This window comes from Strongylocentrotus purpuratus, unplaced genomic scaffold (genome assembly GCF_000002235.5).
Source record: "Strongylocentrotus purpuratus isolate Spur 01 unplaced genomic scaffold, Spur_5.0 spur5_scaffold_9, whole genome shotgun sequence".
In the NCBI taxonomy this organism is placed as follows: domain Eukaryota; kingdom Metazoa; phylum Echinodermata; class Echinoidea; order Camarodonta; family Strongylocentrotidae; genus Strongylocentrotus; species Strongylocentrotus purpuratus.
In genome coordinates, this window is record NW_022145615.1 from 32,619,334 (window position 1) to 32,645,627 (window position 26,294).

The 26,294-nt window shown below is 36.7% G+C and overlaps 1 protein-coding gene across 1 annotated transcript in view; it reads right to left on the minus strand.

Annotated features, from left to right (window-relative positions):
- The window catches only part of LOC586975 (RNA polymerase II elongation factor ELL), a 48,823-nt gene that overhangs the window by 10,214 nt on the left and 12,315 nt on the right, over positions 1 to 26,294 (minus strand). The window contains exons 2-9 of the mRNA XM_030976582.1: positions 25,512 to 25,559; positions 19,636 to 19,748; positions 18,323 to 18,451; positions 17,383 to 17,739; positions 15,622 to 15,742; positions 3,679 to 3,788; positions 1,245 to 1,461; positions 169 to 734 (exon numbers count right to left, since the gene is read on the minus strand). Coding sequence (XP_030832442.1) covers positions 169 to 734; positions 1,245 to 1,461; positions 3,679 to 3,788; positions 15,622 to 15,742; positions 17,383 to 17,739; positions 18,323 to 18,451; positions 19,636 to 19,748; positions 25,512 to 25,559 — 1,661 coding nt within the window. The remainder of the gene's footprint in view (positions 1 to 168; positions 735 to 1,244; positions 1,462 to 3,678; positions 3,789 to 15,621; positions 15,743 to 17,382; positions 17,740 to 18,322; positions 18,452 to 19,635; positions 19,749 to 25,511; positions 25,560 to 26,294) is intronic.

The window sequence follows — 26,294 nt, forward strand, 5'->3', positions numbered from 1 at the left end:
GCAGTTTTCCAGGGGGATCGCAGGTGCGAATCACTTTTAGTAAATGGTATAATTGATAACAAAAACTTGGGAGTAAACTTTTATATGATATATTTGTCCATCAAGCTTGATGAAATAAAATCTTCAGAAAAAACACTACTTTGAATTAGAAACTTGAGTATTTCTTACATCAAGTACTCTGGAACGACTGAAGTAGAAGATACATCTCCTGAGGGAGACTCTTTTCCAACTGGCCTCTTCTCCTCTTTGATGCTCTTGGTGCCTGTAGATGCCTTTGAACTCTTCTCACTCCGCCCTGATGCACCTGTATGATCCCTGCTACCACTGCTGCTTGAAGACTTGGTGACTCCACCGGACACCACTGCAGGTGCAGCGGTGATGCTGGAGTTGGTGCCATTGCCCGTCGAGTCGCAGCAGTCCGGCGAGTTGCGGGTCGTGCTGACCGAAGGTGATGACAAGGCACTTTGTTGCGCGTGGTTGCTGGAAGGTGAGTTGCTGATGGTGGTAGTGGTGGAAGGAGGGGCGTTGGTGGTCGAGGAGGGGCTAGGCACTTTCTTGAAGAGGCCTGACGGACTGGGGACCTTCTTGGAGATGCTAAGGGCGCTGCTAGGGCTCAGCTGGGGCTGCTGGTCTACATACTTAGGTCCTGCTCCCATGGATGCAGAACCGTGGGCAATGCGAGGCTTCTTGGTCATGGTCTTGTAGTCTTTGACTTCTGGCAAGAGTGGCCGTTTCTGTGAGGGTAAACAATCATCAAACCCTTACAGTTTCATTTCACATATCCACAAGATCTTCATGAAATATTACATAACAAGCCAAATATCTACAAAATTGCCCAAAGTGTGCTCGCTAGATAATCTGAGATTCCTCACATCAGTTTCAGTCCTATCAAAGTATTCTTAGTGATTGTGCTTTGTAGTGACAATGTTTATGACGTTGGGTCAGACATCTTTGTCCGTATGGAACTTCATCAGTGTCAAAACACCAAGGGTATTTTTAGAGGAAAAAATCACTAGCTATTTAACTCAATGCCCACATATTCTAAGTGGTTCCTGTATAAGTATTAAGTCAAGGAGAATGGCAGAATGGAGTAGTCAATAGATTAACAGGACAACACAGCTTGACATGAAATTATGTCATTGAAGGAGATATATTTCCTAGATATCCATTTGGAACCGGCAGCAAGGTGTTAACTTGCATACCCTTCTGGCTCCAAACAGACGATGTGCCTGTGCCTGACTTACGGTGGAGGATTTGGGTCCAGCATCCGGTGTCTTCCGATGATGACTGGTTGGGATGGCCTTGGAGCTGGGGATGGCCTTGGTGGTGGCGTTGGTCTTGGAGGTGGCATGAGTACTTGGGCTACCCGTAGCAGTCAGACTGGAGTTGGTTGAAGCATGGTGAGGGGAGGGCTGGGAAGGGGGTGATGGAGAGTCCTTTATCCCAGACTCAGCTTTCTTTCTGTTAAAATTCAAATAGCAGGAAAGGCAATGATACACAGTGAAAAAGTGAAAACAAAAGTTCTTTTGTTAACAGGAGCCTTTTTGTAAATAAATTCTACACACATGCAGTTTGGTAATATTTCATCTGTAGCGATATTAATATATATTCTATGATTATTGTTGTTTTTAACCATGTTTTTTTTTTAAGTTTTCAAGATTTAATTGGAGCTTTCAGGAGCTAAATCACTTTATGCTCCTTTGTTCTTTGTCCAAATGCAGATATAAACTCTTACAAACCTCAAACACACATTTAGGCAAACAACTTTTGTAGAATCTGTAATTTCAGGAATATCACTAAATGTGGATATATCTAAAGAAATTAAAATATCTATTAAATCAATTTTCAAGGGAATAAGTCTTGTACTAATTTCCTGTATCTCGCAGACTTTCCAAGCAAGGATAACATACAAGGATAACATACAAGCAAGCACAGCCTCCAGCAGCTAAGCCAATTCTGACCAATTTATCATACCTCCTATCTCGTATTTATGAAACCCTATAAAGTCTTGGTGAGTCGTGTTTGATTACCTCTTCAAAGAAGTGTGTAATCTCAGGAAAAATATGCAAAATATCAACTACAAATATTGCTTCTATAAAAAAAGATACTGCAAGTTCAAATACACTCTTAATTCTACAAAATGTCCGGTTAAAGATAAACTTTAGTACTGGTAATGCGATTGCATTGTGAAAGAAAAGGTGTGGAAAGGATCAGAAACAGTTGATCATGTAGCATGTAAGTATTGGTGTGGACTGCAAGGTTCTGGATTCATCAAAATCATAATAAATTTGACCGAGTCTTGGTAAAGTAACAAGCACTTACACAGAAAGCTATATATGGGACAACACTCATGGTGTCGGGGCTGGTACTACCTTGATTTCCTTGTCTTCTTATGCTCATTACTCAGCCAGTATACATTTTCTTCCAAAATTGTTTGGCACATGTCATTTATTTGTAATCTTGAACATTCAGTGTAAGTTTCGTTTGATTCTGTGAGAATTAATTTTCTTTTTTTTACCAGAACTCAAGTTTATCTTTAACCTTCTTATGTTAATTTGATTTATTCTAGCTGTACACAAATTGATATTTTTAAATGTGCCCATTGAGCCCTATTACATGACAAATGAACTTTACATTAAAGGCATCGTTTAACAATGTTAAATCTGAGATGCATGGCCCTACATGTTATCAGTGTCTGTGATATGGTGTAATATTGAAGCCCTACAAAAATTAAGCTTCAAAATGGTCACGAAGTGCCTTAGAAAAGTAAAAAATCTTTGAGTGACTGGTTTTACCATACTCATTTCCCCCAATAGACTGTAGTGTTATAAAAACCATTAGGAAAACGAAGAATGAAATTTTGATTTCCAATCATAAATATCTTGATAATCAGACAGGCAATCGTCTTGTAAAAGTCATGGGATTCCTGACTGACCTAAAAGGTCTATAATTATGATTGCAGCATGAGCTAAATCCAGGGTTTTGTTTCAGAATCTGAGACAAAGTTAATCAGTCACTTTAAACTTAGTATGGTCATGTAATGAACCAGAATTCAAAGGGTATTAAAACAACACATAATCTGGCTAATCAGAATCAGATTGTGCATCATAACCCAAACACTGCGACAGGAACAAATAAACTACAAAGTGCAGGTACCTGGATATGTCTGGGTGATATTATAAACAATTGTTCAGCTGTGATTAGAGGATCGCAATACGGTAAGCTTTAAAATGTTAATCAATGTGTGTAAACAGACATAGATAAACAAGTCTGGGGTATGAATTGTCTTATATTTCACTTTGATATTTATCAATTTCCACACTTTCTATAATATTATAATAATAATGATTGCAGGACCCTCAGGGATAATACATACTGATGAGGTTACCATGGCCTGGGTAAACAAGACATATTATTTAAATATTAATCATTATCATAACTATTGAAGTTCTTTTTTACTCTTCTATTTCAATTTAACAACAATTTTAACAGTCTCGGAATAAATAATATACTGGAAATTGAGTAACCTTTTTGCATTCAAACTACGGTCTTACTTTTGAGAAAAATATGTGCTTGGGTACATGAATAGCCAAATTTTGTTATAAAGAATGGTCTATTATAGATTTTAATTAATAGTAAGATTAATTTTCTTGAAGATGATTGTATTGCATCACTTACCTTTTTAGCAGTTGTTTGTCTATGTCTGTGTATGCTGGCCAGTCTAAGGTGACTTCATTGTACAAGTTTTTGTTAAGTACGTAGGAATTGTCCCTGGCAAGAGTTGCTACCTGGAGAGGAGAGAAAAAGAAAGCATGCAAGAGAAAGAGAAACTGATTAAGACTTAAGTTCAGACAACCAGAATTCATTGTATATTTATACGAGAATCGTTTCAACTGGCCTTCAAAAACTCTTCAAGCATGACAATTTTTTTTTTTGGAGGTGCAGAAGATTATGGTACATGTGAAAATAGTACAGCTTTCTGCAAAATAACTCCATGTATTTGTATATGATATGATATGTAACAGTAAACCACCAGCACAACAGTGAGAAAATGAAAAAAATGTTGTAATTTTTGTTTACATCTTTTACATGTAAATGAATGACAGATGGAAGCAAATAAAAAGTACACTGTAGCTGCACACAACAAATGTAAACCACACTTTTTATCTGTGTGTTAGGTGATACAGAAATAATTAGAAGTGCACCACAGACATGTTTGCTCTTTTATTTTTGCCACAGCACTGCACTTATTGAAAGGTTAATTTACCACATCATGAATAGGTAAGGTTTAAAAGAATATTTATTTCTGGTGTAGGTGAAAATAATTTGTGAGGTGAGGTTTCTCATTCTTTTTTAAAGTCAATTTAGAAAAATATAAAAATAGAAACCTCCTATGAGAAGAACTACTCTTCAAATGCCCTCATATTCGAAATATGATGAGAAATTATTATCAGGTTTGGACCAAACTTTCACGCCACATGAATGTGTAATCCAAAATATACCAATTTCTGTGTGCAGTGTATGTGATTTCAGTAAAACTGAATAATCTTTGTTGTCATTTCAATAATTCTAACACAGTAACACTTCATGTTAGAGACCAATCCCCTGCACCACATACAGTTTTAAAATAACCTTTTAAACAATTTCTTTCACGATGTAATCTCAAGACTAGTACACAGATTTATCTTGAAGAGGTCGTCTGTTGAGCCAAGGCATTGAATCAGGTCAAGCAAACATGTGATACATATTTCATGGACGGACAACGTGAACACAGTTGTAGGCTACAGTGTCAATTAGAAGTCAATAGGCCACATGATCACACTATAGGATTAACCGTAGTGTGTGATTCATGCTGCCAATGCCACTTCATACACTAAATGCATTCATTACATGACTAACAGTATGTTCCAATCAGTGATTCATTTTTTATAATTAGCATGGCGGCCATCTTGGAAAAAAATAGCAAAAAATAGGAAATAGCAATGCCCTACTACCACCTCCTTTTTGGACAAATTTCCAGACGAGAGACTTGATATTTTTGTTATTTGGCCCTATAAAGTTGATAGCAGTATTACTTCAAAGCAAGGCAATGTTCTGCCCAATCTGGTCAATGTTAATCTCAGCTCATAGAGCCAAAAATGTTTTGGGATATGTAAAATGCGTATCCTGCCAATGTTTCACTAATTTATCTGATTATCACAATACATAAGACTTGATGACTTGCATTTCTTTAAACACACTAGCAAATCCTACAGTGAGTAATGCATTGAATGTATATATAGTGACCATCTCATATTACGCCATAGCCATAACACTATACCACCAGTACACTTAATTAGCCTTTTAAATAGTACATCCCCATTCTAATCCTATGCACAATCACACTTTAATCCTCTTAATCCCTTCTCTTATATTTCCTTTTGTGTTGCTGCCTGGCTGGCTAGTAAAGTGTTTACAACTTCTGCAATGTACATGTACATGTAGGCTGCAAGCCTGCAGCGTGCATACATGTGTACATACTACATAGTATACTACTGAGGAAAAAAATGTACACCCTGTAATAGCCTAACTGTTATATAAAGTTTTTGAGGAGGGAGGATTGCACAAAATAGAATTGGTAGTAAAAGCAGTGTCATAATACGTGTTGGTTATAAACCTATTTGTACCCTATAATGAATTATTTTTTAGTAACATTATACTCCAATTGCGGATAGATTCTAAAATGTTTGATAAACTTTTGCCGTCATAGTTTTCCTATCAGCTATTAAGCCCGTTGCAGCAACAGAGGGTCAAGATAAGGTTAACACACTTTTAGAGTGGATTACAAGTTAAAATAGTTTGATGATGCAAAACTGTTCAACTTATGTCACGCATGTATATTTAAATATATTAATGAATCAAACAAATTGGAGAGAATTGACAGTATATGATTAGTAAGAATAGTGTTTTGTATTATGTATACATTCCCTTTGTTTACTATTGGACTTTACAGTATCAGAATAAGGTCGAGCCAGAGATAAGCCTGCATAGCTTGACTACATGTATCATAATAAAACGATATAATTAATTGGACATTATTCAGTCTTTCTGCCAATTGGCCTACTAATATAATACATCCAAATTCTACCATTTGCACATGTCTACTAGTGCTGTAGTCAAACGTTTACCGTCCGGTATCCGACCGCCCATGGCGGATTCCGTTTTCAATTGGACGGTTTCGTTTTCCCGATTTTTTTTTTTTAATTTTTTATTTTTTAATATATTTTTTTTTTTTTTTTTTTTAATAATTTTTTTTTTTTTTTTTTTTTTTTTTTTTTTAAAGTTTCGATTTATGCCCCTCCACCTGGCACTATGCCTGGCAATGTCTCCCAGCTCAGTAATCTGTGTGTTGACTCACCACTCCAAAATTAGAACAACACTCCAATTTGTCTGTCATCTTGGTTTGAAAGTAATCTTTGTAATAGATCTCATCATCTCAATATGTAGTTTATAATAATAATTCATCCAACTTTTACACAAGGTTCTGTCCTAGGTCCTCTACTGTTTTTAATTTACATTAATGATCTTACACATTCTTCTAAAAACAACATTTTTACTATTATTTGTGACAAGTTCACAAGCACAAATCGGCCCCTTTAAATACACCTCGCAGTTAAATGAAAGTTGCCGACAGAGTCGGTAAAAAAAAAAAAAAAAAAAAAAAAAAAAACGATTTTTTTTTTTTTTTTTTTTTTTTTTTTTTTTTTTTTAAAATCGTTTAACCGAAAACCGTCCGGTTTTGACTGGCGGTTAAACGGAATTGGAGATATCCGTGATGTTACAGCACTAATGTCTACAGTGTACGATATAGGGCCTACATACATGTATAATATTTCATGAAATAAGATCCATGTGAAACCATCTCACATTTCCAAAAACCATGTACATTGATGTACTTTCATTCACTTGCTTTCAACTGATATCGGTCACCCTCCCATAGTACTCATAATGTCATTAAATGTAAGCTCTCGATCGATTCGCAGCTGAGATAAATGGGCAAGCAAACAAACGAACGAACGAATGAACTAACTAGAGTGAGTCACTCTGGGATTACATCTACATGTACATCCCTATCAATTGCAATCCGATGCCAAGATGTGTTGTCAATGCCATTCTTTCTGCCCTTCGAGGCTTTTGGATCTTTATCAATGAGCGTAGCAGCAGCTGGGACTAGCTAGCTGCCACAGAAAATAAGCACAATGCACAAACTTTCCCTCTCTCTCTTTGAATAGATTATTCATTAATGGCAGAGATACATGTCAAAAGAAGTGAACAGGATTAGGAGACACTAGACAATCACAAAGGGGCAAGAACTATTTGCACTTGTGCCAACCCCTACAGGCATATATGATTTATTACAGGAAGGGGTTAGAGGGGGGGGGGGGGGAGGGGTGATTACAAAGTGATTACAATATTAGACTGAGTACAAACAGAGCTTAACAATTGCCTACATGTATACAGTCATTTATACTGGAATATGACATTTTAAAATCTGATTATCTAAATGTATTCTTGTCTAAACTTTGTATGAACCCTTCTTTATATTTCTCAAAATAACTGCTGATATATTGGAATAGCAGTTAACAAGAGAAGGTTCATTGAAATATTGAAAAATAGGAAAATTATACCTCTACAGATTTCTGAGAACCGTAAGAAAATGAGTAAAGTACTTTTTAATCCCTCACTAATGTGAGAAATAAATTAAATGCAATTTTTACACCTTTTTCAGAACCTGCTTGCAATAACACACATCGATAACGGAGACATCATAGTGTGAATAACCCTGTAAGTTGGGGCTCGGATCGGATCGGAAGATCGGAGCGACACCCTCGCACCTTTGATCGGTATCGGATCGGAAGAGCGACCAAAAAAATCTAAGAGCAGAGGCAAAACATGCAGGCTGCCATCTTGGATTATAATGTAGGTATGCATTATAATCCAAGATGGCGGCCCGCATGTTTTGCCTCTGCTGTTAGACCAATATTATTAATTTCAAAGTCATGAATAGGCACTAAATATCAACAAACATGGTCTACAACAACTCCACATGACAAAATAATCCCAGCTATGATTTTTTAAAAAGCATTTGATAGCCAAAAACTTAAAAATTTTCGGCATTAAAAAAAAAAAAAAAAAAAATTCTGCCGCTTTTTTCCCGATCATTTTTATTGATCGGCGATCGGAATTTATTATCCGATCACCCCTGATCGGATCGGTATAGGCGTCCGATCCGATGATCGTTTACAGGTGTGAACTACCCTACATCACACATTCGGGACAATGATGGATGCACATTGCAATTTTTAGACATGGGTTTAACATTGTTTGTATATTTACCCCCAGAGGTGATATTTTTTTATTTGATGGCACTTAAATGAGATATACCGAATTAATAATACTTTCTATAAATGTTTGTTTGATTTTTATGTTATTTTCCGTCACATTTTAGCATAAAAATCAGAAAAATAATCACACATTCTGAGCGCATTTTATGTGTCTGATACCAAATTCAGTCAAGTAAAAAAATCAATGAACCTTTCAGGACAGGATTTATTTTAGGGTTAAATTGATCAACATTGTTCATCAAATTAACAACAATAATATTTTTCTTTTACTGCTACATTGTTAAAATAAAATGCCATGTCACTAGAAAAAATTATATGTTGGTAAGAATGTTGTTGAAAAGTTGAAAAAATTGACAGTTTTTATTAATAACAATGATTTTGAATGTTAAAGCTTATTTTCTTTTTTAGAACTCCTGGCATCAAACAAAGTAAAGTTATTGGGCAAGAATGGTGCAGTGTGGGCAGAAAGTTTCCCTTTCTACTCGTGCATCTGGCATTTTATACAGGCATCTGAATCCAAAGTTATTGAGCCAAACCACAACATGTGGAATGATTGTCGTGAAAGAGATAAAACATCCTATTGTCTAGATAATCTAAAGAGAGTATTTATCATACACAATGCAAGTGGCCTATATCTCTACATTTCACAGGACAATAGTGTGAACTGAAGCAGATTAAAATGAAAGGAAGTGTCATATGTGTCAATAGAATCAATATAATCCCATAACTCATAGTCCATGCAACACAGGGATAGAAATTCCTATTGTGGACAGTTTACAAACACTGACACCCTTTCTGCGAAGCTCCCCCCCCCCCCCCGATTAAAACCGCTGATGAGACTGTATGAACAAGATGAGACACAAGTTTATTGAACATCTCTGTAAGGTGGTGAGACAAGACTGCAGAGTGAGCAGGAGCTCAAATGAAACCATTCCCTTATCAGGAATTTTGAAAGTCTAATTGCCTCATAAATGCCTCATACACAATGCCACAAAAAGGAAGAAGTATATACTTGAGACAGAAAGATCTCTATGTAAATTATGTCTACATATAAAAGACATTCTCCTTGTCATAAGAAAATTTGTTGACAATTTTCCCCAATTTAACATGGTACAGGTACTACAAATTGGAAAATTTGATCATTTCCTTACACAGCAAAGTGTGTACAGAATAATAACACCCCTGCTATAGGCCTAAAGTGTAACTCGGCCCTTTCTTCAAGACCTCAGCAAAAAGGGTGCCATGTTTCATATTCTCATTGTAACAACAAGATATAGATCGCACGTGCGAGCGAGGAGAGAGATTATACCATTACAAAGGGAAAGCTCAAGCCAGCAACGAAGTGACAGCTCTACTCGATAACATCTACTTGTAGTGGAAGTTACTCATAGGCTATAATCCTCCAATTAATAACAGATCCATGAGCGCCTTTCGAGGGATGAAAGGGAGAGAAACGGAAGCGGGTCGTGTAAGGTCAAAGTCGATTCCTTGGGCCTTGGGTTCTAATGACAATTGTGTGTGCAGAGATCGTTATCAATGGCTGCACGTAGAGACCAAGAGAGTACATTTGTGCAACGATGAGATCTTCTGCTAAAGAGCCAGAAGGCATTAACTCCATGTAATAAGCTATTACATCTAGAACTATTGCCCTTCTGGTTCTCAGCAGATAAAATGGCCTTATGATTTCAGAGAAATAGCCAAGCACACTTGAAGACCAGGGAGACGCTGCTGGAAGAGGCAACAAAACAAGATTGCGGCAAGGGCGAGTGAGGGAATGTCATGAAATAGAAGAATGAGGGGAAAGAGAGCGCAACATTGATGATGTGAGAAAAAAGGAGATAGAAAGAAAAACAGAGGGAGGGAGGGGGGGGGGGGGACGAGACAGAAAGAGGGAGAAATTGTTTTCGACACGTACAGTTAAGGATATAAACATATACATTTGTAAAGTAAGTCATGAAAGGGGAGAAAGATAAAGGGGCACACAGAGTTGTCAGTGGAGGCATTAGCAGGACAGACATGGGAAACAGCTAGCAATTGTCACTGTTTTATATGATCCAAGGAAAAAAATTGCTACATATAACAAAGTGAGATTTCCTTCCAGTGTGTTTTTGTTTGGTGTATTTTCTAGTTTATTGATTTCACCACAGTACTTTCTGAGATTATCGCAGCTTAATTTCTCTGATCAGAAATATTCATGAAACCAGATGGCTGGAATCAATCCTTTCTCAACATTTTTAGTATCAAACAGCAACAGCTGTTCTCACCTTTGAACACACATCTAAACATGTACATGATGTACACACATTAGGAATGAACTCCATACTTCATGTATAAGACCAGCTTATCGGGTGACCTTTACACATTTTTTTTAGAGAGATAAGGCCAGTATTTCCTTACGAAAACAGACTCTCGAAAGCGTGTACATGCAGGTAGTTTTGCAAAACGATCTTTGCTCTCATTGTGAGCTTGATAAGATTCTCTTGAGTACAGCACTGTGCTTTCACACTCCTACACAAGCCTGTAAAGTACAGTGAAGTACCGTTCTCTCATTTAATCGAGATTTAACTTATTTTTAGATTCAATGCGCAATGCGATAGCTTCGTTATCTGCATCTTGCATGTTTTAATGGCAATCTCAATGAATCATCAAATGATTTATACATCTATTCTTGCTACAGGTGAAGAGGGTTCCCCCTTCCCCCTTCCCCCCCCCCCTCCCCCTTCCCCCTTCCCCCTCCCCCTCCCCCCCCCCCCCCCTCCCCCCATCTCAATAAAAGGATTTGTAAAAGGATTTCTAAGTATGGAAAAACAGCTATTCAGACATTTACAATTCAAGAGGTTTGTCTACTCTCACATGATAGACAACATACAGATTTAAACGTGCAAATTATTAATGAGGGGGGGGGGTTCCTACACCTAAGAGCTGGGGAACATACCATTTTAATACCAGGTAGGTCTATACATGTACATGTATTTACCAGGGAAATGTAGTCTGCAGGCTTAAACTCTACTTTGACACTTACAGTAAACACAATTCCATACAGTCTTTAGCAGAGCCTACATGTAGCCCCGACGATCTCAAATTATGTCAGGAGCAGCCGAGTACAGAGTTTATGGGGTGCACTACACCATGTAGTCTTTAAGTTCAGGCACTTTGTTACACACTATGACTGACAGGGCTTTATGCCTGCAAACTTGCAAAGTGGGAGTTGGTCTTGCGGTCATTTATGTGGTCTACTCCCAATCCTATAAATTGACCTTAGTTAAAAAACTAATCATCTTTGAAGGTTTAGTCCCAGACATAATTTTTCAGATCTAAGTGATAAATGTCAATTAAACTCTAATCACACTCCCAACATACACACCCTCCCACACCCACACACACAAGGTTATTCGGCCTATATAGAGAGAAGCCTGTCCATTCATTAAGCCTTGTCTATCAAGTGTCATCCTATCCCTATACTTCAGACATAAGTCTACACGCTCATTGGATATCATATCGCAACACAGGAAATACAATGCAATGTAACCCTGCCTCTAGACTACCAGGATTGATTGTATAACTAGCTATACAGTAAGTAATTACCTTTTTCCTGATCTGAACATATAGCAAAACACCTGTTTGAGCATCATTTGGAACAAAAAATTTATAAAGAATCAGGGTCGCATTCTACATGTAGCCTGAACTTTGTATCGTACAAAATTGTATATGGTAACTGGGCAAGGCTTATCATGAAAGGGCACTGATGATTTACCAGTTGTCACGTCAAACGACCTCTTCAAAATTTGGTTCTTTATAAAATGTTGCTTTTATTCTGTATGCTCCTTCTGCTATACGATGATTCTTTACATGTACATGACGTTTCTTCACACAAGTTTCGTAAAAATTCCTTTTAGTCAATGCCAATCATTGCGGTCTGACTTTCCCATGAGCGCGATGGTTTCGTGCGCAGTACAGCTACTACAGTACAAACTTTCCAGAGAAAATCTTTGTTCCGATGCTTGTGCAATGCTGGTTTTCATTGTCCAATTGTAATATAAAAGTTAATACTGCGAATCATTGCAGCATTGGGGACTGGTCTTACATGGCTGAAATACTGTTTTTGTTTTTGATAAAATTCATAACCGTGTACATGCACGGATAAACTGGCCGTGTGAACGGAGAGGAAATTAAACGCTAACTCACAGCACTTGTCTGAACAGACTTTTAGAGAGAAAACAGTTACTCAATCATAAAATCACAAGGAAATCATAATTAAACTCAATCTCATGCATACACATAAGTGGATTAGAATCATGATCTCAAGTTTGTAAGGAGAAGTTTCCTGCAAGAAGATCTCCTCATTTGTGTCTCATAGCATCCCTGTCTGAATCATCATGTTCTTTTCCCGATGGATTTCCTTTCGTACTGTAAGCTATTAAACTTCATGCATAGTAGCTCTACGTTACATTCACATTAGCCCTTCCTGTCACATGAACAATGGATTGATTGGACAAGATTAAACTTGTTTCTTCACAGACACTTGTAAACTGAGATACTGTCATCAGTAATACATGGTTTTACATAGGCCTAATTCAACCCCCCCCCCCCCCTCTCTAGTTTCAATGGAAGACAAGGTGATGTATATGCACATAAGAACATTTTGAGTCATATCAATTTGTATTATACACAAACCATAACGATGGAATTTTAACACTGGTACAAGTGTAGGTACATGTGTAATCATCTCTATACAGCTGAAAGGGAAGTATCAAGTACCTATCTCTCAAATTTAGGAAACAATTTCAAAGAGAAATTACTGAAATTTGGGATCAACAAGCTGACTTCTAACAAAAGAATTTCATTCTTTGTTCCAACATTTCTTGTATGACATCCAAACGAAGAACTGGTAGGGTAAAACAAATGTTCTGTCAACTTTTTACATTGTCAACAAAATCGTGAGAAGACCGAGACTTTAAAGTCAGCGTTGAGTGAACTCAACACAATGTATGGTGGTACATTACTGGGAAAATGGCACTGCACTTCTTTCTCAATGACACTTCAAAAGCACTAGGTTTGTACAGGAAATTACACACATGTATGCATCCCATTGACAGCAAATGTAAATACACTGCACAGACTGAATCAATATGAAAAATTGAATCAAGTTCCTCTTTTCTTAGCAAAATTTGCTAATTCACCGAAATTATGTTTTTGATGTGATGACAGTTCTATTGTTTACTATTTGGCAGTGCGGTCTGTTTTAATACACTTCACAAGTCAGCTGTATGATTCATATTTCCATGAAATAAATGCCATTCTCTCAGACAGTGTTTTCATAATAGTAGAGACCCATTTTCCTTTCAAACTGGATAAAGAACTGTCAAAACAACAAAAAGTTATACCTTTTTATTAAAAGAAAAATTATTATCTTTAAGATCAAAGGAATTGATTCTTTTTTCTAATATGAATTGAAATTTTGAGTGAGGCAAATGCATGATTTAACAATTCATTTCATCTTTATTTGCATCATTAGCAGTTTGACTTTAATTGCTATTAACAATTAAGTTTAAAAAACGGAAACACTAATGACAATGCTAACAAAAACTTGAAGCATTTCAAATGAATCAATATTTGATCCTGATGATCAGCATATTACAAATTCAAAATCAACAAAAAAATCACGCAAATTCCTGGAAATTATACATTCCAGGTATTTTGGCACGCAAAACAAACCCTTTAAACAAAAAAGGAACTAAAGATTAATGAACTGCAGAGACTGTCAAACAATGAGATGACATTGTACAAAGGGATTCTTCACAATGGGAACAATTAATCTCCATAAATGACAACATATTTGAATGCTTAAATAGCAGTTGGGCATTCATTCATATTAAAAAATAAGTAAAAAAACTGGAAGCACTAATGACAATGCTAACAAAAACTTGAAGCATTTCAAATGGATCAATATCTGGTCCTGATGATCAGCATATTACAAATTCAAAATCAACAACAAAATCAGGCAAGTCCCTGGAAATCATGCATTCCAGGTATTTTTTTTTATTTGATTTGATTTATTGATTTATTTTGGCATGAGAAACAACGCCTTTAAACAGAACAGGATCTAAAAGATTAATGACCTGTAGAGACTGTCAAACAATGAGATAACATACAAAGGGATTCCTTGTAATGGGAATAATTCATCTCCATAAATGACAAAATATTTCAATGCTTACATATTTTTCGATAATTTACCAGTAGTTCGTACATGTATTAATATTTTACTTTTCCATAAAGCTTATTACTTCTTACTATAAACACATTCTGGGAAGAAAATTTATGACCTATAATTTGCCATCACAAATGATAAAGAATCTACAATCAGTTGGCTCGTTGCCATCCTTAACGTTCATGGTCCATTAATCAAAGCTTTGTACAGCATGTGGTAACACACCATTGCACGGAAGAGGTAAATATTCACATAGTCATGATAGTACCCACTGGAAGCTTCCTATTTTCACTGTTTGGACTAATGGTTCGGTGCATATTTTCAAAAGGGATTACATATTCAAAGTCCTAGTTCATGTAATTTGATGACTGTTTCATGTGTGAATGAGACTCAACCAGACCTGCCAACCTCTGAAGTTGAAAAACTGAATTCTTTAATCCCAAAAGTTGTATTTTACTGACAAAATTGTATTTAAAAAACAACACAGATCAATGCCTCTTACAGTTCCTACATACAGGAAGAATTTTGTTTATGCATCGTTGGTTGAATAGGCATGATTTCGTCATGACTGATGTGTTCGATGAACCATTGAACATCCCCAAATTACTGATACGAGATGCTTTGAAGGATACTTTACAGGACAGAATGGGCAGAATCGTTATGTCGTATTTACTTCTAAACGTCATACTAAATAGGATTAAATCGTACTGGTTGGCAGCTCTGCTCAACCCACTGACTGCTGAATAATGTCATTTCCCATAGGCTTTATACTAGAACCACCTGGTTCCAGTAGGCAATGGGTTAAAGCCACTCTGCACTAGCTTGGCCAGAAGGCATTAGACCTCCCTGCAAGGTCACTGGCAGGCGGTCAAATCAGCATCTCATTAAATCAGCTCTCAATTAACATTAGAAAAAGGGCATCATGGGGAATCTATGGGTACCGCCTAGGCATTGTTGGCTGTATAGAGGGCGCAAGTAGCTATAAGTAGTGCAGAGGGGCTTTAAGTTGTAATTGATGAACATTCTTACCTGTGGGAGAACTGTGCCTAGTTGGTTCTTCTCTTTGGAGGGGATGCCATCTTTCTGGAGTCTCAGGAGTAGTTCAGGCTTCTTGTATGCTCTTAGGGCTAATAAATGTATTACTCGATCCCTGAAAAAACAATCAGATATCAAAGTTTAATTAAGTCTTTCATGTGAATTGGTCACTATTAATGTCACCGTAGAACGTTTACAATTCAAAATGATGTCATGAAATGTAAATGTTGGTCCAAGTGTACTGTTTTATCTATAAGCTCACAACTCAAAAGTTGTTATAATAATAATAATAATACAGCATTTATTATGCACCATCGATCTAGTAAACTATTCTGAGGCACAGAGGGATAGAATTAGAATGAGATACATAGAGAAATGAGAAAGAAAAAAAATACATAGATGTAAATTCAACATATAATTAACTAAAATAACATGCAAACATATTTGACTTTAGATTCTTTTTAAATGTTTCTAGGGATTCTAGTGAACAGATCCTCAGTGGAAGAGCATTCAAAAGAGATGGCTAAACTCAGAATTCAAGGAGAGATTTTTTATTTTTATTTCCTCCAATATTTTTGGTATCCATAAATTCTCTACATCTTAGTAGACTATGATCAGATATTGAGGTCAATATTACTCACTCACAAATGAGGGCAAGACCATTTGTTCTAGACAGGTACATGCACTTGCGTATGTTTGGTGCACATAATTGTAACAGTTGCCAGCTCTTCAAAATAGAGAGCACATGCACAAGTTTCTTATCACTCCTAATCATGGTTTCTTGCATGATGTTTTGGAACATCGGTTACACTGTGCCAAGTCAACTGGGGTGTTTCTACAAGATTTTAAATACTGTGAAGTTCCAAACTTTTCTGGAATTCTTCGTACCATGAGTAGAAACATATCCATTAAAAAGTGTTTACGTTTAGGTCACATGACTCAATGCATTATTATGCGTATGCACAGGGCCCTCTTTCCTGACATCAAGTGAAGCCTGCTTATGCGCTTCTGTAGAAACAGACAGATTAAATTCCTGTTATTTTCCAGGTCCATTGCAGGTATACGAAACCGTTAATTTCCAGGTCTGCGTAGAAACACACTGAATGACTAATCACATTGCATTAGAGAGAGAAAGTATCCATACACTGGGCACACCTTCATGCACTATTGGCATGACTTCAAGAAGGCAGAAGCAACGTACTAAAGATTTATTTTAGTACTTCCCCATTTGGCCTACGCTTGTTTCGCTTTCTTGGCCAGACTATGGGCTTTGGTTGTCTGAAAACATAACTAAAAACATCAATTAAACTATTTCTTGATACATTAAGAGCACATTTTCCTTGCGATTTCAAAGCTTAGTATGTCTCAAACACATGTATACACCATTAACTGTACAACCAATTGGTTTAACATTTATTAGGTTGGAAACAGTTCAGCAAATACAGATAACAGCAGTTTTGTTTTAATCTATTGCCTCAAAAGCTAGTAAATTGCCAAGTTTGATCAATCACAATGCTGGAGTGGGTGCTCGACCAGATAATAATCTTGACCAGGATGGCTGGCTTTGAACCAGAACCATGACAGGCTTTGGTTCACTCAGAATGGAATATACAATGGCCTGCAACAATCAACTTTTGTCACACGTATACCATGTACTCCAAACAAAGTGGCAGTCTGGGTTTTGATCCATATAGTGAAGAACTAGGCTCATGACAAATGAAATTTTGGTAGGATGAGGAGGAGGAGGGGGCTTACCTATAGGACCGATTATGTACTGCTGATTTCTGGGTAGATGGGGCACCTCCACTCCCCTTACTACTAGCACCACTAGTCTTGGCACCGCTGCTTCTACTGCCGGATATTGCACTTTTGGATGAAGCGGCTGTCGAAGTCGAGTTGGAGTTCCGAGAGGACGACGATGACTGGGTGGTCGTCGTGGTCATCATGGAAGCGTTAAAGCTCGATAACGTGGAAGAGTACGAAGTGGAATTGGAAGATACTGAGGGATTGCTGGTACTGGATGATGAGATGATTTTCTTGGCGTGGGCCGAGATGGATTTCCGCTTGACCCGGCGACCCGGTAGGAATTGGTTCTGTTTGACCTCCTTTGTGCTGTACGCAAACAAACAAACGATAAAATCAACAATTAATATGAAATATTTGTCTGCAGAGAGCCTTGAAGGCAGAGCTCTTTACAAAAAAAGCATGAACATAAGCTTTAGTCAAATTTCTTTAAAAATGTTTAATTTTGCTTGCTGAAGTAATAACAACAATAATTTTAGCAACATAGAGACTCAAATTTGATGCTTGGATATTTAGTCAACAGTCATTAAAACTTGGAATGAATTTTGTTGTATTACACTAGCATGCGCAAGTCTATAAAAGGTAATTGTCTGGAATAGTCTCTGCAGTAAAAATAATGTACAATGAGTGTGGAAAGCAATAAAATCCAATCTAAATGCTAATATCAATATTATGCATCAAGGAGATACTTTTTTGTATGACAACTGTTCCTGGGAGAAGGGGTCCACCTACATGTAACCTAACCTCTAACCCAACACCACACCTAACCTGACCTCTAACCCAACACTACACTTAACCCTACACCTAACCTAAAATCCAATCCTAACCCTATCCCTATACTTGTGACGAAATAAAGCCTAGAACAACTGTCTCAATATCATTGAATAATTACCTGACTTTCTTCATCTCCTCGTCTGCTAGCTTCATCTTCTTCTGAGTGGTCTGATAGACATCGTCTGTGCCACTCACTGTCACCTTGGTCTGTATGCTACCCAGAGAGTCAAGCTTGTGCTCTCCTCGACTAAGATATTACAAGAAATATATATGTCATTAAAGCCTTGCTCAGATATGATGCGGCAAAACCTGATGTAAAGTGTGATACATTTTTCATTTTGTAATACAGAGCTCAGTGAATACACACAGAACCCTTGTTGCCCGCAGTTGCCATTCATTTGCATTTAAAAGACCCAAGTGGGTTTTATTGCGGCGGCCGTTTAGCACAACATATCTGCTGACGAGCCCTAACTGCTCTCAAATCCATCATGACAAAGGAAATTCACATACAACTTGCTTTCATGGCAATACTGGACCATGCATTTCTTTAAGAGGAAACAGGGTTGTGTTTTCTTATGACGGAATAGACTCAAATTTCATTACAAAAATATAAACTTACATAAATGTATTTTGTTACACAGGAATAGACTTGTATTTCAAACCAAGTCAGAGTTAACAATTTCATTAAAAGGCAACAAAGTGAAATGGAAGCTACACATTATTCAATAATAACTTCTTTTAAAAAAGTCAAACCTGTGTAAAGACCGCTAAAGGGAGACAAAATAAGCGTTATGTTTTTCTTTTATATAGGACAGAGGTCTATGTGTACAGGTTCATTTACAAGTGTTAAAGAGAAATTGGGTTTAAGGGCGATAAAATATGTGTTCTTTAGCCAAGTAGATATATATTTATTCAGACATTTACTATGGCAGGTTGGACTATACACATTTCAAGTTTCATTGAAAAAAGGGTTCAAGTTCAGACGATTTAAAGATAAAGGTGAGTTCTGGTAATGCGATTGCATTGTGAAAGAAAAGGTGTGGAATGGATCAGAAAAAGTTGATCATAAAGCATGTAAGTATTGGTGTGTACTGCAAGGTTCTGGCGTCATCAAAATCATCATCAATTAGGCTCAGTTTTGGTAAAGTAACAATCACTGTACACAGAAAGATGTATATGGGACAACACAAATGGTGTTGGCACTGTTGGGGCTAGTACTACCTTGATTTCCTTATCTTTCTATGCTCATTACTCAGCGAGTATACATTTTCTTCCAAAATTGTTTGGCACATGACATTTATTTGTAATCTTGAACATTCAGTGTAAGTTTTGTTAGATTCTGTGAGAATTAATTTTCTTTTTTTTGACCAGAATTCAGGTTTATCTTTAACTACTATGTCTAAAATACAAAACATAAACAATTGTTCTTACCTGTTGCGATAGTGCTGTATGCTTTCAAAGCTGCTAGTCTGTTGCAACGGCTGAACGGTAAATTTGAATTCTCTCTCTCCATCTTTGGCCTCTGTGCTGGGGAATGTAATCACCTAAACAAGAAAAGATCAACATGGAACCTACATTACCAATGTGCTACAAACGCTAACGGACATGGCACCACACCCGACTCCCTTTGTAGGAGGGTCAAGGCGGATTTTAAAATTTTAGGGCCTGCCCCATGAGCCCCTTGTTAACATTTTGAAATATGAAGGATATTTGCAACTACCGGTATGCACTTAAATTTTTGGGCTTTGTCCCTGTTTGTGTCGAGCACTGAGTGGTCATCACGTTTGGCTATGTACAGTGTATGTCCAGAAATTCTTGGTTATCTCTCTTTAAAAAAAAATTACATCAAAATTCTCTACCTATTATTTAATTGTCCAATACAACCTAGACTTTTATGACACTGCTTATATTTAATTCATAAAACAGCTGATGCCTTCCTTAATGTAATTAAATTAATATTTAGGCAATTTTAAGATGAATATGCATTTGAAGAGTTTAAACAGTAAACCAAAAGTAAACTGCCTTTACAACCATACAAATTATCTCCAGATATTTTATTTTTATATTTTTGTTGGTAAAAAAAATTGTTATTCCATACAGCTGTCAACACATAAGCTTTCATAAGTACTTCAACAGGAAACATGCAGATTAAAGACCTCCTAGAGCCAAGACTCAGTATTTAAAACATGCATACATGTACACTGTAGATTTGAAATCACATGTTGTAAAGGCTACCAAGCAAGACATTATCTCCAGAAATCACTGTAGGTACAAATTCGCCAACATCCTATTGAAATGCATACTTGACATGTGTTTCAACGGAATGTCAGGTAACTAATAGTCACATTTTTTATGGTTTTCGTGAAACCATGGCCACAGAATAAATTATTTTTCAACATTCAACAATCTCTCAAACTAAATCTAGTATGCAACAAACTGCATCATTAGATTAAACAATGTGGACTTTAAACAAACCAAGTTTTATTAAATGTTTTTCTTGAAAGTAATTACACAAGCCTATCAGTCTCAACACGATTTTCCATGAGTAGGCCTACACCTTTCATGCAATAACACATCAGCTGATTCAGTGCCATACATGTTATCTCGGAGTCTGAGACAAGGTTCGGACTATGTGTGATATATGTTCATTAATCAATAACAGAGTTCAGACCTCGACTTAAAGTTCAGTGTCACATGAAAACAATAAACGACTATATTGAGAAGCATTACATGGACATCCACACATTAAAGGGATTATTTAACAATGTTAAATCTGAGATGCATGACCCTACGTGATATGGTGCAATATTGATGCCCTAAAAAAATTGCACTTCAAAATGATCATGAAGTGCCTCAAAAAATAAAAATCTTTGAGTGACCAGTTTTACCATAAGGTACTCATTTTCCCCAATAGACTGTAGTGTTATAAAAAACTGTTAGGAAAATGAAAAATGAAATTTATCATCAAGCCTGGAATGAAAAATTTGTTCTTCTTGAAAGGCGTAAGATTAAAGAAATTTCATAAATTCTAATATCCACACTCCACATAATGTTGTTTCTATGGTCCACATTGCAAATCATTCTCTCCCTTTCTTACTTCTTTAACAAATTTTGTTTTTCAATTATAATCTATTAAATTTTCATAGTTTTACTTATTAATTTATTTGTTTATTCATTGATTTATTCATTTTCATTTGTTTATTTATGTATTCATTCATTCATCACCTATTTATTCATGCATTTATTTATTTTATTGGTTGATTGATTGATTTATAAGGTAGCCTTGTTCCATACAAACTATAACTATGGGTTATCAAAAACAATAGATACAAAAGTGATACCACAATACATCATATAATACTGTGTAGGGGAAATTCATAAATCTTGCCCAACATTATACTATACAGCAAAATTCAATTTGAATACAATGCAAAATGACCCAGTAGTCTCTACTACTTAGATACAGAAAAGAAAACATTGAGGCCTTGAAATGGCCTTAGAGATATAAATCAATGAAACATACAATTATATAGCTTTGCAGTCACGACTGGGCAGTTCTCAGATTTGCTTTGAAGAACATGTCAAATTTGATTGTCTTTTAATTTTAATTTTCAATACATGATATTTATGATTGAATAGTCTACAAACATCATAAATATCAGTGACTGATCTCATCTGATACATATGTCATCAACTGTAAATAAAAACAAAATTCCATATTTTCAAGGTATTTCTGCTGCTAAATTTGTTGCAAGACGGGGAGTAAAGTTACATGGTCAGAATAATTATGAATATTCATACCTACATGTACATGTAGATACTGATACCTTGTGCAAGTACTTGACATTCACAGTACATGTACATACATGTATTTTAATCTCTACCTACATTTACAAAGTACATGTACATAAAGTGAAGAATCAAAATAAATAGGATTATATTATTTTGTTTCTCTCTCTAATGCAGTTTCGTACTGAGAGAGGGAATGGACTTGATATCAATTAAAGTAAATATTTATGGCTTATGGGGGCAAAAACTTAAATGCAGTAGCAGTAGGGATAGTACAGGTATACATGTATGTGTATGTATGTACAATGTATGGCAGCTGTGTAGAATGTCCCCTTTAAAATAGATAAACTGCATAATGAGTTAATGACCAGCTGTATTATAGGAAGTGAAGATAAAAGCATTGCCAGGCATACAGGGGGAAATGGTGAGAATGGTTTTGTTCAAAACAAGAGGTTATCTTCACAATCATCTTGCAATGGTATTATGGGAGGCTACAGCGGAAATTGAAGGTTCACACACAATTGGTACATTGAAAATACTTAATTCAAACAGTGATCAGATAAAATTCATTACATACAATGTACAATGTATAATCTCTTCTCTGCCACCAAGCTTTTAAACAACTCAAAATCAACTCGCATTCCTTTTCAACTTTATCTATTTATGTTGTATAATTTCATTTCATTTATTGATCTCTTTTTCATATGATTTTTTTCTCTTTTGCGTTGAGAATATAGCGATATAATAATAATGTGTCCATATATAAAGAGCAGTTACACTGTACTGTGCTTAGTACCAAGTTTTACATTATTACTGTGGCTGCAGCTGAGCTGCCATGATAAGGCACTAAAGATAATAGAATCGTTAGTGCAGTATTGAGAACTCCATAAATAATTAAATATTACAATTAGTTTCACATTTACGTTTTGTGAATATTTATCCTATGTATTTCTACCCACTCTAGTGATGTTTTATCTAATGACTTAATGTATCAGGTTACAAGAGGAAATGATTCCTGATCTTTTTATAATAATAATAATAATATTGGATTCTTATATAGCGCACGTATCGACCTTGCAAGGTCCTCAAGGCGCTCCAGCATCAGTCGTTAAAGATCATACATAAATATGAAAGCACACAAAAAGTTCTATCTACATGTAGGATTCATTTTTGAGGCATCTAAAGATATTAGGATGAAAGAAATCGTGTTGGTAAAAAAAGAAGCAGAAGGTAGAAAGAGAAGACTGGAATTCTAAGATGAACGGAAGTTTTCTTCCCAAGTAATTCTATTTCTAGTAATATTCATAGCATCAATGAAACTGAAAATACAGCAGAAGCATAGTGCAATTAGAATCCTTTATGAACATCTTCTTCCGAGGAAAGTATTCAACATTCTAGCTCACCAACAATGGATCTTACAGGCCTTAAATTAATCGACGGCCATCGACGGCCAGGCCGTCGATGCCCCTATGACTGGCCGCGGTGCCCTCCCAAAAAAAGATCTATTCACGGCCAAAAAGGCCGTGCCCTTTTTTTCAAACTGGCCGACGTGCCTTTTTTTCCAACTGGACGTGCCCTTTTTATTTTAAATTTGCGCACATAAAACCACCAATTGCGCCCATAATCATCTAAAACTAGACGGCAAGGCGCAAGTGTTTTCCGTGAAAATGCGCCCATAAATTATCAGAACAGTAAAAATACACGAATCACGAACAGTTTGCCGCCCACGAGCTCTCTTCTAGCTTCGTATTTTAGTGCTTTAATAATGGGCAAGTGCCGTGAAAATGCGCCCTTTGTTATTATATAGGCAATGCGCTAGCGCACGTACGTACGTACCGGTACGTTCATATTATGCGATCGCATGATCTATGATATGCATATGGTGCATGCTGTTGACGCACGCACGTACGTACAAATCGAAGGCCAGGATCAAGAAAACAAATCGTCAAATGGAGAAATAAACAAGCATTCAAATAGTCATTAGAGATCTGTCGAGGTTTGTTTGTAGGCCTAGTTTATTATTTTATCTCAAATAGAATTTAGAATTATCTTATTAATAAGTTAAGAACACCTACGATGTTCTCGATCGTAGTTACTCTCATTTTGCCACCAGCCGACCTCGCTTCAAAAAGCTACCCCGCCAGCTTCCCAAGACGAACGTTTCGAGTCCCGGTAAAATTCCGAGGGTGCATCGGTTTCGCTGGCAAACTTCCAGCCCGACAGCTTCCCACCAAAAGTGGCGAGAGTGTGTGTGCGAGGAACGATTTTGGTTTCGTGAATGCACGTTACGCAACTGAGCTGAGCGTGTCACTTTCAGCTGTCGAATGTCTATAAGGACATTTTTACATCTTATTTCATTAGTTAGGCCTATGTAGACCTTTCTATACAACAGTTAAAAAGATAATTTCTTCAAATTTGCTCCTACTACCGAGAGAGTGGCGGAAGGTTTGTGTGTGAGGTGCGATTTTGATTTGGAATACCCGGCCCGGTAAACTTGCCAATATTTTAGGTCCTTCTGACTTTCGATGTTTGTGAAATTGACAATTTATTTATTCATATGCTCATCAATATTTTTAGTTACTTTAAAATACTGTTTAATGTGCAAGTTTGATGTTCTTAATCAATCTTTCCTGTTCATATTGTTAAGATTAAAAAGTTATTAAATTGATCGTTCGATCTATTCACATTATGAAATTAACATTTGTAGACTCTCTTTGAACTTATGATTAGATAAGCGGCCTATCTGTTTTTGGAAAATTGCCCCTTGCTCTGGTAAATTCCCGTGGCAAAGGGCAACTTAAAAAAAAAATTGCCCCTTGCTCCTGGCTGCTAAATCTAAGGCTTGCGGGCCGCCGCCTTGTTTGCAGGCGCGTAGCCAGAGTTTGGTGTTTGGGGGGGCACATACATGTAATCGATCGAGGTAAAAAAAAGGGGTCTACAAAATTTCAACCGATCCTGAAAATTTTAGGGGGGCACGTGCCCCCCGTGCCCCCCCCCCCCGTGGCTACGCGCCTGCTTGTTTGTATGTACCGTAGACCTCTATACATTCTGTGAAGAAGCTGGTGCTAAAAGTCATGGGAAATTGATCCTGCACAAGTTTCATAAAATACACATGACATCTAACAAAAATAGAATCAATTTTTTTGGCCTCATACTCGATGCCCTTTTTGTAAAATATTTTGGCCTCGATGCCCTTTTTGTAAAAATATTTTGGCCTTGGTGCCCTTAAAAATATGAGGTACTCGAGGCCAAACTGGCCTTGCCCTAAAAATGACGAAATTTAAGGCCTGATCTTATTACAATGCAATATACAAGATCACTTAGGGAGTGATAAAGGTAGCTTGCAAAACCACTGAACACTAGAAGAGATTTGCAATAAATAAGAGATGAAGGGGGCGGATGGAGGAGGAGGGAGAAAGTAAAGAATGGAGAAGGCAGGCACAAGTAAAGAACGAGGAGAGCAGGAAGCCAGAGAAACGAGTCGTCATGGAAACCAATGGTCCCTATTGTATACTTACACCGCTGTTGCCTTTAAATTGGATGCTGGGTCTCTTACTAGTTGAATACTGCATAAAGGAAGAGAAAAGGGAGAGAAAGAAATTGCATTTAGTGATAATAGTCGATGATGCTTGTGGTTTTCTGCATGACTTCAAACAGAATGAGAAAAATTCCTGCTGTATAGCAACCATAAACCTGTGGTTCAGTAGTATTTACTGCTTCACTGCAATATCAAATGCAGTTTACAGCGTCTTTGGTATGGTATTACATGTATTTCATTCTTCATATATTTTTTTTCTTAATGTACTAGCCATAGGCCTTGCTGTAAAATATTTTTAAGAACCATTTGCGAATTCCCCACAAAGTTGAGATTCACAAAAGTTTCATGCCAACGAAGAGTTTATCAACATGAGTTTTTTAACTTTCATGTAACAACAGTTTCTGCTTTAAGCCTTTTACAGTGTCATATTGCCCAATACCTCTTCCCTCATTTATTCCTGGCTCTCAAAAGACTATACTGTCTGTTCAGAGCCCAAAGAGCATTAAAGATAAACTTTAGTACTGGTAATGCGATTGCATTGTGAAAGAAAAGGTGTGGAAAGGATCAGAAACAGTTGATCATGTAGCATGTAAGTATTGGTGTGCACTGCAAGGTTCTGGAGTCATCAAAATCATAATAAATTTGACCGAGTCTTGGTAAAGTAACAAGCACTGTACACAGGAAGCTATATATGGGACAACACACATGGTGTCAGGGCTAGTACTACCTTGATTTCCTTGTCTTTCTATGCTCATTACTCAGC